Below are 18,647 nucleotides of genomic sequence, written 5' to 3' on the forward strand. Positions count from 1 at the left end.
GAGAGGTTTATACGAAATAAACAAACGACGGAGTTGATCCTCCTTGGTTCACAAAACGGGTCAAAATATAGCTGGATAAAAAAAAGCCAAATCTTCAAGATTGGCGATCTTTTACAGAAGCTCGAAATTTAGGGCGGACTTGAATGCGAGTTGCTTATGATAGTTTCTAAAACGAAACTTTCTCTCGAAACCTGGCAGAAAATCCAAAGAGATTCTGATTGTATGTGAAGCATGCTAGCGGCAAGACAAAATCAATGCCTTCTCTGTGCGATAGCAATGGAAATACTATCGATAACAGTACTCTCAAAGCAGAGTTACTAAACTCAGTCTTCCGAAATTCCTTCAGCAAAGAAGACAAAGTAAATATTCCAGAATTCGAATCAAGAACTGGTGAAAGCATGAGTAACGTAGAAGTAGATATCCTCGGAGTAGTGAAGCAAAATAATTATTTAACGAAAGAAGGTCTCCAGAAAGTTCAAATGTGTGTGAATTCCTAAGGGACCAAACTGCAGAGGTCATCGGTTCCTAGACATACACACTACTTAAACTAATTCATACTAAGAACAACACACACACGCCCATGCCCGAGGCCGGACTCGAACCTCCGCCGGGAGAGGCTGCGCAAAATCATATCATCCGGTCCAGACTGAATACCAGTTAGGTTGCTTTCAGAGTGTGCTGATACTGTTTCTCCATACTTAACGATCATATACAACTGTTCACTCTACGGAAGATCCGTACCCAGAGACTGGAAAGTTGCACAGGTCACACGAATACTTAAGAAAATGGGCTATTGTCACTCAGTCAACACAGGTATAGAAAACATTGTTCTCGTGAAACACAACTAACTCTTTACTCACACGATGTGTTGAGTGCTATTGATAGGAGATTACAAATTGATTCTGTATTTGTAGATTTCCAGAAGGATTTACACAATGAACCACAGAAGCGGCTTGTAGGGAAACTGTGTGCTTATGGATTATCGTCTCAGCTATGTGGCTGCATTCGTGATTTCTTGTCGGAGAGGTCACAGTTCGTAGTAAATGTCGGAAGGTTATCGGCTAAAATAGAATCAATTTATTGCGGTCTCCAAGGTAGTGTTATAGGCCCTTCTATGTTCCTCATCAACATAAACAACTTAGGAGTCAATCTGAGCAGTCGTCTTAGGTTGTTTGCAGGTGAGAGACTAGGAAAGTCATCAGAAGGTAAAAATAAATTGCAAAACAGATTTAGAAAAGATATCTGTATGGTGCGGAAACTGGCAATTGACCCTAAATAACAAAACGTGTGAGGTCATCCACATGAGTGCTAAAAGGAACCCGTTAAACCTCGGTTACACGATAAATCAACAAATCTAAAGGCCGTAATTCAACTAAATACGTAGGAATTACAATTACGAACAACTTAAATTGAAAGGAAGACTTAGAAAATGTTGTGGGGAAGGCTACCCAAAGACAGCGTTTTATTGCAAGGACAATTAGGATATGTAACAGCTCTACTAAAGAGACTGCCTTATACTACGCTTGTACGTCCTCTTTTAGAATACTGCTGCGCGGTGTGGGATCCTTACCTGTTAGGATCGAAGGAGTTATCGGAAAAGTTCAAATAAGGGCACCACGTTTTGTATTATCGCCAGATAGGAGAATGAGGGCAACTGAAATGATACAGTATTTGGCGTGGACATAATTAAAATAAAGGCGTTTTTCGTTGCGGCGAAATCTTCTCACAAAATTTCAGTCACCAACTTTCTCCTCGGAATGTGAAAATATTTTGTTGACGCCAATATACATAGGGAGAAACGATCACCATTATAAAATGAGGGAAATCAGAATTCGCACCGAAAGATGTGTGTTCGATTTTTCCGCGCGCTGTACGAGACTGGAATAATAGCGAATTGTTGTGAAAATGGCTTGACGAACCCTCTGCCAGACACTTAAATGTGATTTGCTGAGTATCCATGTAGTTGTAGATGAGGTGGGAGTGTGGTAGGGAAGGCGAATGGTCCACTTTGGATCACTGGAAGAGTTTTAGGAAAGAGTGGTTCACCTGTAAGGAAGACCGCTTATAGGACGCTGGTGCCCTCTTGAGTACTCCTCGAAGAAATTCAGAGGCGGGATGCTCGAATTGTTATCTGTAGGTTCGAACAACACGAACATTTAGAGATCCGACATTCGAAGCTGACTGCCCAACGATTCTTCTGCCGTGAACAAACAATGTGCGTAAGGACCACGAAAATAAGATGCGATAAATTAGGACTCATACGGAGACACGCAGACAATCGTTTTTCCCTCGCTCTATTTGCGAGTGGAATAGAAAAGAAAATGACAAGTAGTGGTACAGCGTACCCTCCGCCACGCACCGTACGGTGGCTTGCGGAGTATCTATGTAGATGTAGGTGTCGTAGTGTTTCGTCCCTGCCATTCACTGCATATATGAAAGAGGCAATAACGGAAATAAAAGGAACGTTCAAGGGTGGGATTAAATTTCGAGGAGAGAAGAGATCAATGATTATATTCGCTGATGACATTACTAACCTCAGTGAAAATGAAGAATAATTACAGTAAGTGCTGAATGGAATCAGCAGTGTAATGAGTACAGAACACGGACAGAGTGAATCGAAGAAAGACGAAAGTAATGAGAAGGGACAGAAATAAGGACACCAAGTAGCTTGAAATCAGAATTGGAGACCACGAAAAAGATGACGTTAAGAAATTCTGCTACCTAGACGTCATAACGGAACAAAGAGGGCAAAAAAAGGAGACTAGTACTGTCAAAAAGGGACAGGATGATAGGACATCTGTTAACACCTCAGGGAAAGACTTCCACGGTATTAGAGGGACCTGTAGACGGAAAAAACTGTGGAGGAAGACAGAGTGGGATATGGTTCAAATGGCTATGGAACGTAACATCTGAGGTCATCGGTCCCCTAGACGTAGAACTACTTAAACCTATCTAACATAAGGACATCATACACATCGATGCCCGAGGCAGGATTGGAACCTGCAACCGTAGCAGCAGTGTGGCTCCGGATTGAAGCGCCGAGAACCGCTCGGCCACAACGGCCGGCTAGATTGGAACAGATCCAGCAGATAATTGAGGACGTTTGTTTAAACTGCTACTCTGGGATGAAGAGGTTAGCTAAGGACAGGAACAAGCCAAAGGAATGATGACTCAAAAAAATTCTAGTCCTAGCACTTGCCCTGTTTTGTCGTTCTACGGCACTATTTCAGCATGTACTGAATACACGTTCTGGTAACTTTTAATTTTGTCTTAGTTTCACTGACGACTGCTACCTGTGTTTTTTTAGTTTTTAACTGTCTTTCTAAGTCCCTTCACGATGAGACCTCTTAAGTTCCATGCAGCAACTTTCATAGTATCTCTTCTGCAAAATCGTTTGTCTTTTTCCTTGCCTTGGTTGTTTCCATTAGACCCATTGTTCTAGAGGGAGCTGTAGGAGGTAAGACTGCAGCGAAAGATATAGATTGGAAGACATCGAGAAAATAATAGACGACATAGGCTGGCAGAGAAGAAGAATTCATGCAGGCTTCGTCAAACTAGTCAGGAGGAGGGGGGGGGGGAGGGAAGGAGTGAGTGAGAGAGAGAGAGAGAGAGAGAGAGAGAGAGAGAGAGAGAGAGAGAGAGAGAGAGAGAGAGAGAGAGAGTTGTGAGATTAGTATTTAATTATGATTCGCATGAGCTTATGGGGAGCTTCTCGTCTGTGTAAGACTCAGGGACTCGGACTTGATAGCATCGCGGGGCTACGGTACACATATCAACCAACACCAACCAACACCGCACACTACCTCTCGTCTCTCACTGATATAAAGATTTGCGAGAAACGCATGTGTATCAGATACCAAGCTAAACTGGAGCACTGTTTCCCTGGTTTGATAAATAGTTTTAGGGACACGCAGACTGCCGATGTGGCGTCGAATTGAAACATTTGCAGTAGGGCATTGAGCCACTTGAAGACCAATGCAGATTTCATTGGTAATAAATAAAAGAAATGTATACGGAAAACATGATGTGTTACACACGACGTAACATAGGTATGAGGTACAGGACAAGCTCTTACAACGTGGAAGGGTTAATAGTCCCTTACGTTCTTTGCTCGCAACACTTACCTATCGAGATACCGCAGTAAAAACGCACGTAACGCAACATAGCTTTTTGAAAAGAAAAGTACATTCGTAGAACATGTGAATACTCCCAGTCTAATATCTTCTAAAATTACAGGGAAAATTTATAAGTTTTAGATTTATTCAGAAGCAAACAAGCAACTCCTTTAGCAGGTAAAATTTGGCTAGCCGTTGCACGCTTCTTTGAAAGAAATACATGACAAACCTTACATTATACTTTTGATAGTGGATGATATTGTCGCCAGAAGAAAGCAACTAATGATACGTATGAAAACAAACAAAAATATAAATCTTTATCAAAGTACAGGAAATACTTTATTCAACACGAAATTTTCAGTCGAAATCGGTAGAAATCATTATTGAAGTACAAGACTTCTTCATATTCATAAAAACAATATTGTTTCTGGTCAGCAAAAAACTTGTGTTTTTTCCAATTCAATATCTTTTAAGGCTTTTACTCAACGTGCTTATGTGTTTTATACAGGTAGTTTGTTATTAGTGTGTTTTCTTGCCATGCAAAAGTTTCCCATTTCATTACTTGTATAAATTGTTGCCTTGAAAGGAGCATGTTGTAAAAGTTCTCAAGTCCTACCTTGCGAGCTTGTGTGTGTGCCGTAAGTTAACTGGCAGAAATTTGTAAAATTTGTTTTTATATATTTTGGAAATGTTAATGTTATTAACTGTGATTGAGCCCCCTCCCGTGTGCAATGACACATCCGTTTTGGTTTTTCTATTTTGAGAACTTTTGTAAACAGGATTGTCTTTATATGTTGCAGACAAGTTAGGTTCTGCGCCATTTAATGAGCCTGAGTGAGGCTGATGTGGGCGGCCGTAGCTACGGCTGTTGTAACCAAATGGGAAATTTGTCTGCCCAAAAGTGAAGCCATATATTCAAATTTTATTCATTTATTAACGGAGTGAAATTCACCTGTAATATAGCTGAGCTTGCAATATTATACAGCGTCGCGTTGTATACGTTAAATTGCTTGCCTGTACTTGCCATTTAATGGCGTGAATTTTTTAAAATAATTTAATAATTTAAAAGTCTTTTCCTATCGTAAATTGAGACTTATTCTTTAAATGATTGTTGGTTTTTTTAAAAAAATATCGTAGTGTCTTGCACCAAATTTGAATAAAGTGCGGTACTGAAAATTGTGTGTAATTTCACCAGTCATTCCTTGGCACCTACTTCCACTTTACGTTTTCTATATTATTTGTGATTAATAAACTTTGGTGGACCAGTAGTAATTTTACTGTTTAGGAACCCCTTGTTATTATCAACAATAAAGTAACTAATAAAGTGAGTAGTACTGGAAACCAGTTTTTGCTAGAAATAACCTTATAAGGAATGCGTTTCTCCTTTAACATGTAACGAATAAACTGTGATACCATTACTTTGGTAAATCCAAACAAGTTGCTGTTAGGTGATTGGGACTGAGTGTAATATATTTTACTCGCGTTTTTGGAGAAATAAACACTGATGTATGTTAATCTGCATGGATTCTTGAGAAGTTCATCTCCTTTGTTAGTCCATTAGATACAGAATGGCACAAATGACGGCGCACAGATTGATCTCGTGTTCCTTGTCTTCAGGAAAGTGTTTCACAATTCCTTACTGATGAACAAAATACAACCTTACCTAGTACCGGAGAGATTTGTCATTGGATTCAGGACTGACTTGCAGGTAGAACTTAACACATCGCTCTTAACGGAACAAAATCGACAGATATAATAGTAATTTCTGGAGAACGCCAGTTAACTGTCTTATGAATACAATATATATAAATGGTTAATTGGCTGGCCAACTGCAAGGACGCCACCAAAGTTTCGTTGATTGCTGAAGGGACTGGCTGTTTTCACTGAACGTTAACGGATGTAAGCTATTGTTTCTAAATATTTGAAGAGTTACACTGCTGTTACGTTACACTCTTTGTGATAATGCACTTTAAAGAGTAACCAGGAGTAACCATTCCGAGCGACCTAGTGTGGAGTGACAACGTAAACTGGTAGGTAGAGCAGATGCCAGGCTGGAATTCGTTGGAGAGGAGAAAGTGACTTACAAGACACCTGCGAAACAAGTTCTTGAGTATTGGTCCTCAATTTCTGACCGTTATCAGAAGATTCTACGATGAGCGGCGCGTTACATCGTTTAGTCGGCGCAGTAGCGTTACGCGGAGTCCCAACAAATCCAATGGTAGTCCCTACAACAGACGATTACAATTGAAGTTCCTTGACAGTACTTTCCATCAAGAGTCGGACAAAACATTGTCTCTTCACTCTTACGTATCGCGATACGTCCACAATGAAAAACATCAGAGTTTCATCGACACTTATTCTTCCCATAGACCATTCGTAAATGAAACAGGCAGTGGTGTACAGAATGTCCTCTAGGTCTCACAACGTAAGGTAGCTTGCATAATGTAAATGTTTAATTATACAAACTTAGTGTATGAGAATTGTTCATCAATTTTTAAAAAGAAAAGCACTGACTGCTTTTACAGATGCTGTACATTCAGGAAAAGAAATGAATATGTATTTTAAGTATGTGTAATAGAAATTTCAGCTGATGAAATTTTCCTCGGGTCCCGATAAGCTTCCAGGAAATGAAGTAGGGACCTGACGTCAGTTCTTTATCTTGATAACAGTGCCACTATGTAGTTTGAAGATTGCATGCTCTTCCGCTATTCTTGTCGAATTTTTCGCTCACCAGGCGCGTTGGACACCCGTGATGTGGCTCGAAACACACATTCCAACTGTGCCAGATACATTACGATACCAAAAAAAAGAGGGTGGTCTTCAGTGAATCGTTATACTGGCGGTGGTAGTTTGCAAATCGTGGAGCTAAGAACGAGACTGGATTGCAGCATTATCTCGCTACGCGCTATCGGGCAGCCCGATCGAAAGGACAATTATCTCTAGCCGATAACGAGTGTAGTGGTAGAGTATAAGTAGCAACGGGAACGCTGGCTGGGTCACATCGTGTGTTAAGCTCTCCGCAGCCTCTCAGGATGAGGTTTGAAGGTTTCTTCGCAACGCTACTGGTGCTATGTGCCATCTCTTATTTCCCTGGAAGCTTACAGAGAGGTGTTGAAGGTAAGAAATTACTACGTGTCGAAAACGGCGTAATATGTAATAATTTAATGACGCTGGCAATCTTTAGAACAACTATACATTTGAGAATATCCCAATAAATATGGTAAAACTTGCCTGTACCGTTGCCGCCGATGACAAGCATTGGCAGCATACTGTTTAATCGGATTACTCATACCAATGGTTTGGTCTGTAGTTGTCGGATACGTTGTTGGCCTTGCGTATGGATTGATGTGACAGTAATTTGGCAATTTTAGCTCATTTTACACACGGAAGGAGTAAGTATTAGTGGGAATGGAACGATGGTTTTGTAGTTTGAGTACCAGTACCGTTTTTCGTGGAAGCAAAGTGAAAGCAAAGCAGGATTGTAACGTAACATCTGGGTCCCAACAGAAGCGGAGGCGGTGATTACGCAAGCTACCTAGAAGACCAACTAGAGAGGATAACACCGGTGTTAATGAAACATGAAGTATGTTTGAAAAAAAAAATACGTAAGGGATATTATTATGGCTTTAAGTAGTGCAGCTATGCAGAAGGGATACTCTCCACAATGACACAGAACAATAATTATTGGTATTAGTGCATCACTACTTGCGATTAGTTTAAACATCTCGTAACCTTGCGCTGAATGCATTACAACTTATAAAATAATATAATGTTCATAGTCGACAACAGATAAAACACTGATTTGGCCTGAATCTGTAGCGACTAGCGACGTCTCGTTTCAGTTCGCCAGTTTGACAACTTCATTTACCCGTGTTGTTGTTTATGTCATTACTCTGTAATTCACATTTGTATGTTCGGTAAAGGGGTCATGTAGTCACGTACATTCTATTTCTCCACCGCACCGTTCTCGAGCAGCACATCTAAATCTTTCCGTTCGAGCTCTGAGCTATTTTAACACAAAATTTACACTTCGTCCTGTGTAGCTGGGATGGGCAAAGAACTTCGACATTTGTGGGAGAGAGTTACCGACTGGAATTTCGTGAAAAGGTGGCTCAGCAACGAGCAACGTCTTTGTTTAATCTGTTAGCGTGACTGCGAATCACCAAGACCAAATCATTTCCTCTAGAAGTACTCTAATTCCAAAAAAATTCCGTAAATAGTATCAGTTGCCGGTTTATTGCGGTTGTCATCCGACATAAAACGAAGATTGTGATTTGAGCTCCCATCAACGAGGCCGAGTTTGGAGAAGAGAGGGTCATGGAAAGGTATTTTCCGTCTCGCTTTCGAAATAACTTCAGGGAAAGTACGGGAACCATTAACCTGGAGGGTCGGGAGAGTATCTGAATCGCCCCAGTCTCGAATGCGACGTCACTACACCCCCTCTTGCTAAGAGGAGGCGGCCGCACGGTGAGAGGCAACTTTCAGTTCTGGGAGTGTCACCTCTTTTCATCTTTTGTTTGTAGTTTATATTTTAAAAATCAGACTAATCCTTTATAAAAATGCTTATAAATGTAATTACAAACATCTGAGAAGGGGAGGTGTAACATAAAATAAGTAACAGTTCTCCACCATTAACACTGTGTTGTATGTTAAAATACTGTTTTGAATGGTGGACTTGGCACTAAATCTGCTTTCAAGTTTTGAATCAGTAGAGTAAACTGCAATAATTTAAAATTCTCTCCCACCCAACTACCGTTATAGCAACTCATTGAAGTTCAAATGTGTGTGACATCTTATGGGACTTAACTGCTAAGATCATCAGTCCCGAAGCTTACACACTAAATTATCCTAAGGACAAACACACACACACACACACACACACACACACACACACCCATGCCCGAGGGAGGACTTGAACATCCGCCAGGACCAGCCACACTCATTGAAAACATGAGTTACTTGGATGCATGAACGCTTATACTAATTGTGATAAATTAGGTACTGAAATAGCTACATGTGTGTTTACTAACAAATTGAAGTCCCTGCTTTCTGTGTTTACCATTAACCATGTGTTTTACACGGGAGACTTCCCGGTAGGTTTGAAATGTTCAGAAAATCTAAACATTGAACTGACCCAGGACTGAAGTAGGAGAAAGAAAATCTTTGTAAGCTTCAATTGCGAAAGGAAATTCCAATTAAGTCCTGTACATACGAAGTGGTTAATTGTAAACATGTCATTGCGGATCTCCCACGTGTGAGACCCTAGTCGAAGAAGAATGCATTACTTGTCGAAGTAGTCCAAAGAATATGTGTGCAGTCTGCCACGTAAAATGCATGTTAAAAATATTTAGCGTATCTCAGCTCCTTGTCATGTATATTTTAAATCTCACTGTCAACGCTCTGTACTGCAGTCAGTGCGTTTGCGCACTGATACGTTTCACAGTGGTGATTGTTTCGTATGAAATAGGGTGCGTTCTCAAAGAATACAATCCAGTAGAACTTCTTAGCCAGAGTCACAATCTGAAGAAGCTTGACCTCATATTGCATGAAGTAGGTAGATAATTTTCCTGACGACAGAGTTAACTTGTGGGACAGCCCTAACTCAAGTCTGGATTGTTCTATGATCAATTGTCAGTGACCTGGCTTCTGAGTAGAGATGAGCACTGTTGGAATAAATTTGGATCTGGATAACTATTCGAATAAATAGATCGTTCATATCATTTCAATCGTGAGTAAATTATTCACAGGTAAAGGGATTACCGGTATTTCTTTCTGCGAATATAAATAATTAATTTAAGTTATTATTCGTAACGAAGTGTCCAAATACCAACACGTTTTCACTGTTTACTGCCTGAACAGAAGTAAAATTATGCGAAGTTTCGGAGTACATGTTAAACTGTAGTTCTTCCTATAACGTGTTCGGTAAATTATCCTGGACGATGGAAAGTGCGCAACAACTTACACTAAAGAACGCCTAGTAAAGCACTGCAGCATTCAATCCGTTTTTCGGTTCTGTGTACAGATTTACTGGCTTTACAGCGCATAAAATGTAACATGATAGCATGCCTATATAAGCGAGAGACCGTAACAGCCCCGGCAGTCAGTGAACTCCTGACGACGATGGCGGAGATGGCCATCGAGAACTCGAAGACTTTATTCGAATTGACGCGGCTGTAAAACCGAGAACGTTTTATTCCTCGTAAATGAATGGTTTTAGCAGTTACGCTTCAAATGACCCGCCGTTACTTCCTCCCTCCGTTCCGCCTGCTACCTTGCGCTACTCTGCGTAACTAGGCAAAGACACGAATGCTGCCGATCTAGACCGAAGTCCGCAATAGATTCCTCAACTGTTCCAAGATTGCTGACCAGATCGGATATGGGACATCTCACTGAAATAATCTTGTGTTTGTAGTGCAACAACACGAGTGAGCAAAGTAAGGACTCAGCGTATCGTAACGAGTGGAGAACGGTCGCACACGTACTGCATCAGTTGCTTATAATTTTGCGCTTATAACGTTCAGCGGGTGTATTCCTACTAGACGTCCGAAGTCATCCGCGATAATTGAGTCTTTATCAGTTAATTTTGATTAAGTTATGCGTTAAAAGATGGAATGATTTTTCATACTGACATACGACTATGCATATACAGAGCTTTGGTATTTCATAACGAATAGTCAGAAAACGTAAAAGAGTTCAAAATGTTACGGCGTAAGTTTCAAGAGAAGATTTGTTGACTATTTTCATTTTTATGCCTCAAAGGCAGGGGTTGCACGTAATGCAGCACACTAGAACCTATGACATAAAAACAAACAACTGACCTGCATTGCTGTAAGCTGGGCTTACAAGGAACTACAAAGATTTAATAACCAAAGAGGAGTCGAAGAATCGGATGGTGAGTTTAAAATTAATCGGTGAGAAAAAAGGCAATTTTTTGATTCTGAATGGCATTTGGCAGATCAAAATGATGTGATATCATGAAATACTTCGCCTAAAAAAATTGCAGCTGAATTCAAAATTTTTTTTGTTTTAACTGAAGTAGATCGCCATTTCAAAGTCTTGTATTTTTATCCTGAAATAATGGGGATTTTAGGTAGATATAATAAACCAATACCTTACTTACAAGGAAACCTCCCAATCGCACCCCCCTCAGATTTAGTTATAAGTTGGCACAGTGGATAGGCCTTGAAAAACTGAAGACACATCAATCGAGAAAACAGGAAGAAGTTGTGTGGAACTATGAAAAAAATAAGTAAAATATACAAACTGAGTAGTCCACGCGAAGATACGCAACACCAACGTCAATCAGAGTTTAGGAGCGCCGTGGTCCCGCGCTTAGCGAGAGCAGCTACGGGACGAGAGGTCCTAGGTTTAAGTCTTCCCTCCAGTGAAAAGTTTAATTTTTTATTTTCAATTTATGTGACCAACTCTTATGTTTTCATCACTTTTTGGGAGTGATTATCACATCCACAAGAAAACCTAAATCGGGCAAGGTAGAAGAATCTTTTTACCCATTCGCTAAGTGTACAAGTTAGGCGGGTCGACAACATATTCCTGTTATGCGACGCACATGCCGTCACCGGTGTCGTATAGAATATATCAGACGTGTTTTCCTGTGGAGGAATCGGTTGACCTAAGACCTTGCAATCAAATGTTTTCGGTTCCCATTGGAGAGGCACGTCCTTTCGTCTACTAATCACACGGTTTTGCTGTGCGGTCGCAAAACACAGACACTAAACTTATTACAGTGAACAGAGAAGTCAATGAACGAACGGACAGATCATAACTTTGCGAAAATAAAGAAAGTAAAATTTTCAGTTGAGGGAAGACTTGAACCAAGGACCTCTCGTTCCGCAACTACTCACGATAACCACGGAACCACCGCTGTCCTGAGTTCACATCCTCCTTGTTGCATATCTTCCGCATGGACTACTCAGTTTGAATATTTTTGCTTATTTTTTTCATAATTCCACACAATTTCTTCTTTTTTTCTCGATTGATCTGTGTTCACTTTTTCAAGGCCTATCCACTGTGCCAACTTGTAACTAAATGTGAGGGGGGTGCGATGGGGAGGTTCCCTTGTTAGCATTGGGGAACGTTTTTCTAACACACTGTTCAGTGACATTAATGTGACCACCTGTCAAAAACATGAGTACCCATCTGTTTTAGTCCGAACCGCTGCGAGAGAAGCAGGAAGAGAATCTATGAGGTTCTGGAAGTTAGCGACAGCGATGTGGAGCCACGCCGACAACTGCGCTGTACTGGGTTTCTCGGTTGTGGATCCATGGCGCATACGACCCAGTCGTGGGGGTCCCACAGATTCTGGGTCGGCTTATAATCCGGGGAGTATGGCGGCCGGGGGACCACAGTAAACACATCCTGGTGCTCTTCGGACAACGCACGTATTCTCTGAGAAGTTCGACCAGTAGCATTATCTTGATGGTAGATGCCATCGTGCCGAGGAGACAGAAACTGCATGTAGCGGGTGGACGTTGCCCATGGTGCCATGGTGCCTTCGAGAATGACGAGATCATCCAGGGAATACCATGCAAATAGTGCCCAGACCATAACGCTCCCTTCTAGTTGCAGTGAGTTTGCTTTCAGTACTTCCGCACCGTACACGCCAGCTGTCGGAAGGAGCATATAACTTAATTCATCAGAAAAGGCAAAGGCCACCTGCCGACAGTGTACCTCCAACAGCGGTTTTGCAGTGCAAATTCCACTTCTGTTGCCGATGAGCAGCAGTCAGCCTGGATACATGAACCAGGTGCTTGCTGCCGAGACCAATACGCAGCAACGATCGGTGAACAGACAAGGTTGATAGCCAGTTCGTTTATCTGGTCGGTCAGCTGCTCACCAGTTGCATGTCTGTCTGCCCGTACCCGTCCCTACACACTTCTGTCATGTGTGGCCCGTGGGCGGCACAGTTGCCTCGGCGCCAGTTAGGGATAGCGCCACTTTGCTACGAAATAGATACCTTAAAAGTTTACAGACTTAGCAGTTTCGGAAAAGCTTCCATCCCTGGCCCGAAAGCCAACGATCATGCCCAATTTTTATACAAGTAATAAGTCATGTACATACTGTTCATGAGTTATAGTTTTATGCACCCACTTTGAATTCCAAATTCTCAGTCGCATTGGTAGTATGGATGTCTCACTGCCACAGGAATATCTTAGAGACAGCAACTGATAAGTTTGCCAATTTTAGTAGAAATTCCTTGGGGCGTTACAGAGATAAGCTGATCTGTCGCTGGGGACCCTATTACCCCTCTCCCCCTCCCCCTGGGAGTGAAACGTCATTGTGAATGTCACCATACTTTTAGTGACCACAACAGCTATCCATTTGACAGTGATCTCAACCGTCACTACGAGCATCATTTTTGGGAATGTTAACTACGGCTGTAGTCGATCCTCTCACTACATCTCTCACCTCTCCCTGTGATAGAAGTATTCTTCATGGAGGCCTTGTCGGACGCAACTCCAAAAGAAACCTTCTTTCGATACAGCATTCTTTTCCTCCTATTATTTTTTGAGAGTGGAGGTAATCTACTTGCATACTGTCTTGGGCCACCTTCATGTCATCCACCCTCTCTAGATGCTGAAGACGCTACACCTGACTTGTTTCAATTGCTTCAACCATCTTCCTATTCACTTGCACAATTCTCTTATCTCGTGTAAGTGCGTCGTCTCTGAAAATTCCATTATCATTGCTAGGCGACTGTCCGGCTTCCAGTTTCACGCCATTAAGCTTTTTATGTTTTATCGTATTGTCACTGCAGAGGACAGAATCTGGGAAACGAAGTACTAATATTCCTTGACCTACTTTGTGTTAAAGTGTAGTTATGCTGACTGTCTACACCCATATTACCAGGTATTTAAAAGCAGCACATTCTTTGATTTCAACCTTATATTCTGTCACTACTAGGATTCTAACTATTTTTCATGTTATTATCAGTCCTGGCAAAATATTTTGTTACAGATTTTTTTATGTTGCTTGCTTTGGCGTTAAATATTTTTGGTAGTGAAGGAAGTAAAAGTACATAACATGCAAACAATTATCAGGATAACCATTGTAGAGACTGCCTTTTTTTGGTAATTCTTGTCGTTGGCAGTCGTGGAGTATAAGTCTCTCATTTTTACGGGATTGTGTAAGGTAACTGACTACTGAATCATCTATTTCTGATTGTGTTGCTCTGCAGCCTTACTTTCCCATTTTACGGAAGAAAATGCGATTTTTTTTCTTTTTCTTTTCTTTTTAGCGCAGTTTCTGTACCAGTGTTGTATGCTCACACATCCGTCGTACAATGAACGTTCAGTATCTATTTGGAAGTGGTCGACATACCAGGGGACTAGTTAAATCGCACAAACACTGTACTTTTCTGGGAATTATAGTCCGCAGACTACGTTTGCGTAAACAGTAATGCAGAGGTCATGGTCACTGGGCGAGTTTGAGAAGGGGGACAATATTAATAAATGGACCAAATATAGAAATAAGTGAGTGAGGGAAATCGCACTGCCATCATTTAAGTAGATTAAAAATTCACGTACTTAGAGGTTCAGTTTGCAGCTTACATGTGCTACGACTGATTTGTGACCACAATGTAGGATGCATTGATGACCATAGGCGATTTATGTTGAACATCCACATAACCAACCCATCTACGTAATGGAAAAAGAAACCGTAGCTCCTCAATAGAAACCAGAGCAGAAAGGACACTGGGTTTGAGACCAATGCCAAGTCAACAGACACGCCCTTAGAGACGGAGCAATCTTTAGTTTGGACAAGGATATTAAAGAAAACTATCCATGGTTTGTTCCAAAGCACATTCACTCCAACGGAAACTTGCGTCAGGATAGCCAGACGTGACGGAAATATAAATCTCGCTCTCCGAGAATCCAGTCCAGCATCTCAATCATTACGCCACCAGCGCGCCTGGTCAGTAGTGAAGCAGACGGCGTATTCTTTAAGACATTTCACTTACAGCCTTCACATGTCCCTGCAACATTGTCTGACAACCGATCTTCGTGTTGTACTCTTAATTACGATATTATGGGATGTTTTAGAACAAGTCCTACCGAGACGTATCTTTCTCAGGTAGAAGTTTCGCAAAGGCTTTTCTTTAGAACGAGTAGTAAAGAACCTTAGTTAACAACTTGCACTTTCAAATTATCTTTACGGGGGGCGTTCAGTAAGTAACGCAACAGATTTGTTTTCTGAAAGAAGGGTGGTTTTATTCAGAATTCTAATACACCATGTTATTTCCCAGTCTTTTGACTACAAAACCTTGTTCTTCAACATAATCTCCGTTCAGTGCTACGGCGTTACGCCACCTCTCTCGGAGGGCCTTTATGCTCCCATGGTACCACTCTAGCGGTCGACGCCGACGTCAGAGTGAACATGTTGCTGTATCAATAACCCGCCCATAATCCACGTGTTGCTTCCCGTGGACTCAGCCTTTATTGGGCCAAATAGATAGAAAGGGAAGGTGCGAGATCCTGGCTGTAGACTGGATGAGAAAGAGCAGGTTTGCACGAACTTGTGATAATTACAGACGCCTCGCCCAACGACTCACAGTGCATTTGTTTACTGTCTAGTCTGTTGACATTCCGTAAGCGCCAATGAATAACTATGATCCTCTGGTTTACCACCGAAAGAAGCTCAGTGATTGGTCTCTGCTTGAAACGCATATCCATTACTGACTCCATTTTGAAGGCTACGTATTGTGCCACCACACTTAACTTCAGGAAACTGTGGGGGCTGAAACGACCATATACCATGATGTCCCTGAAGAAATCCTTTTTTTTTCAACCCTAACTGGTGTAGAGAAAACAAAATGTGTTGCATTCACATTGAACACGCGTCGTACATTACTTACAGGATACAGCGAGAAGCAGGTTCTGATTACTGGAAACCCAACTGTAAAAGCACACATACCACCCCATGTATTATAAGCCGTAGCTTACCCTCTTGTGGGACAGGGAAATGATAAACAAACACACCTGATATGGTCTTGCAGTTAACAATCGCTAGGATCGTATGTAGGTTGATCCCTATTAAAGACTCATGGGGGTTACATAAAGGAATTAGTAGATGTCTTTTCGATGGAGACCATGTACGAGAATGTACCTTTGGATGTAAAGTAAGTTTGAAGATTGGCTCACTTTTAATTTTCCTGCTTCACCGTATGCACACAGCAGAGGCAATGAGCTCTGATCTGTGTCTTGAGCCCACGGTGAAGACGTTGTAGCGAGCACTCGTTATTGGGTTCTATTCTGCGCGATAAAGGACGTTTTCTTCGAAGTCGAGTGTGTGGTGCGTCTGTGGATCACCTCAATCAGCTCTCCAAGTGCCGAATATACCAGTTTCTGGTAGCTGCTAATGTAGTCGGGTGACGATGGTACCTGATGAGGGACTGACGACGGCTCTTGTTCTCAATTTGTGTGCGTAGCGTTGGGCAAATGGTTTGAAACATACGATGTATGAACTTTTATATTACTTTCAAATCGTGCGTTTCAAGAACCTGAATTCTTATCAGAAGATTTTAAGTCCCCTTCACAACCCGTTGAAGCCTGTGATTGGCTGCGTGAAAAAACACCTTGTATTTTCCTTAATGAGTTGGTTTTTGGTTTCCCACGGTTTCTCACATGAGGCAAGGCAAATGTAATGATGATTCCCAGTCGCCATCCCAGCAGAACTAAACATAAACAACTAATAAATTAAAACACGGAGAAATTTCGCATGGTTGACAGATCTTCTGAGAGACTGCCTTGCCGATTTTACTGCAAATAAGAACATTGCAACTACAACAGCACCTGGTAACAGGAAGTAATTGTCGTATACGAGGTCGGCGATTGTTATCAGTGGAGCCTGATAAATAGGATTAACGAAAGGGAAGAGAGAGATATACTGATTTTTGAAAGCAAAACGGTTTCTATTCACACCTTACCATATTGATGTTTTTAGTTAACGTATTTCAAGATGTCATAGCATGATCAGCAAACAGTAAATAAATTGAAGGAAGCATTATCCAGAGAAAATAAATAATTTGAGGTTGCTTGCAAATGAACAAATATATTTGTCGACCTATTTACTTAATAACGTCGGTTTCCATGTATTATTGTCTTACGGAAAAGCGGTAGTAATTCCTTTTTTGAAATTGCAGGCAATGCAGATATGTTACAGTCGAATGAGCAGTTAGATGATGATGGGTGGTATGAACAGCTGCAAGATAGGAATACCACCGAGACGTCGACCACGCCCGACGAGTCGTCGAACACGCCCGACGAGTCGTCGAACACGCCCGACGAGTCGTCGACCACGCCCGACGAGTCGTCGACCACGCCCGACGAGTCGTCGTCCACGCCCGCCGAGTCGTCGTCCACGCCCGCCGAGTCTTCGACCACGCCCGCCGAGTCTTCGACCACGCCCGCCGAGTCTTCGACCACGCCCAACGAACCATCACCTAATACCCCACCAAACAAAGACAGCAGTGCCTTCTCATTTGTAGGCAACTCAATGCTAACAGTAGGTGCAACTGTTCTTACTCTAGTAATCAGTTGGGGCCGATAGATTTGTCCTTGGCAATGTCATCTTCTGTTTCCAAATTTTATATGCACCAGCTCCTTATGCTTCTGTGATAATATGTTACAAAAACGCTTCTGTCCTCCATAAATCTTCATTTACAGGTTTCCAGAATTCTGATCTGTATCTTTGTATGTTAAAGAGAAACTTTTATATGTGCTCTGTTTTAATTTTTGTAAGTTACTAACATTTTAATATATGTATTTTCTCTACATTAAAGTTTGCCTTCTTATTGTGTTAAAATATTTTGTTTAACAAATTATCTGTTACATCTAATGTCTTGTAACCTGCTGCCTTTAAATTTACCTCACTATAACATTAATGAAAATGATTGTTCTTACACTTACTTTTCTTTTATGAAAAAAGAATTGAAATTCAGGTGACAACTCTGAATTAAGTCGTTACAGTATCTCACTTATCAATGAAAAGTGTTACCTACTAGCATATACACAAAACTATTTTTTCCATCGTATCTGTTGAAATAATGACTACGGGCATTAGTAAATAACTTGACTGTTCACTCACACATTCATTCCACACAGCAGAACACACGGACCGAAGTATGGAATACAAAATTGTTAATTATGCAAAGAAGTGAATTAGTCCGTGTTTAAAATCAAGCAAAGCCAGTAAGCATCGATGTCGCTATAAGTTTTCCTAACGTGTGTTGGTAGCAGCATTGGCAATTTTCTTTAAATTCTTCCAAAACCTTTACAACCACCTGAGCGCAGTTGGTAGTGCATACACAGCCTCTGTATATCAGATTACTACAAGAGAATAAATTAATAGAGTATACAGTTACAACCATGCTGGGTGCCTATAGTTTTGGAAATGGAAAAGATCTGAGCTGATATTTTTTGTCCAATACTTTCCTAATGTTTTTTCCATCTTTCACTGCAATGAAATGCAGAAGGTTACATATAACATGTTCGCTTACAAGCGCCTTGCTATTGA

At 41.3% G+C, this 18,647-nt stretch overlaps 1 protein-coding gene across 2 annotated transcripts; it reads left to right on the forward strand.

The window, feature by feature from the left end:
- The first annotated feature begins 7,097 nt into the window (after positions 1–7,097).
- On the forward strand, positions 7,098–17,936 carry LOC126281959 (putative protein TPRXL). 2 transcript variants are annotated; one of them, XM_049981332.1, is made up of 2 exons: positions 7,098–7,232; positions 17,284–17,936. In XM_049981332.1, the coding sequence occupies exons 1-2, from the start codon at positions 7,148–7,150 to the stop codon at positions 17,679–17,681; spliced, it is 483 nt and encodes a 160-aa protein (XP_049837289.1). In that variant the 5' UTR covers positions 7,098–7,147; the 3' UTR covers positions 17,682–17,936. The 2 variants fall into 2 exon arrangements, with proteins under 2 accessions (XP_049837289.1, XP_049837288.1); XM_049981331.1 differs by having other exon boundaries at positions 7,100–7,232; positions 17,275–17,936.
- The last annotated feature ends 711 nt before the right edge of the window (positions 17,937–18,647 follow it).

The sequence above is a fragment of the Schistocerca gregaria genome, chromosome 7 (assembly GCF_023897955.1).
Source record: "Schistocerca gregaria isolate iqSchGreg1 chromosome 7, iqSchGreg1.2, whole genome shotgun sequence".
Lineage (NCBI taxonomy): Eukaryota > Metazoa > Arthropoda > Insecta > Orthoptera > Acrididae > Schistocerca > Schistocerca gregaria.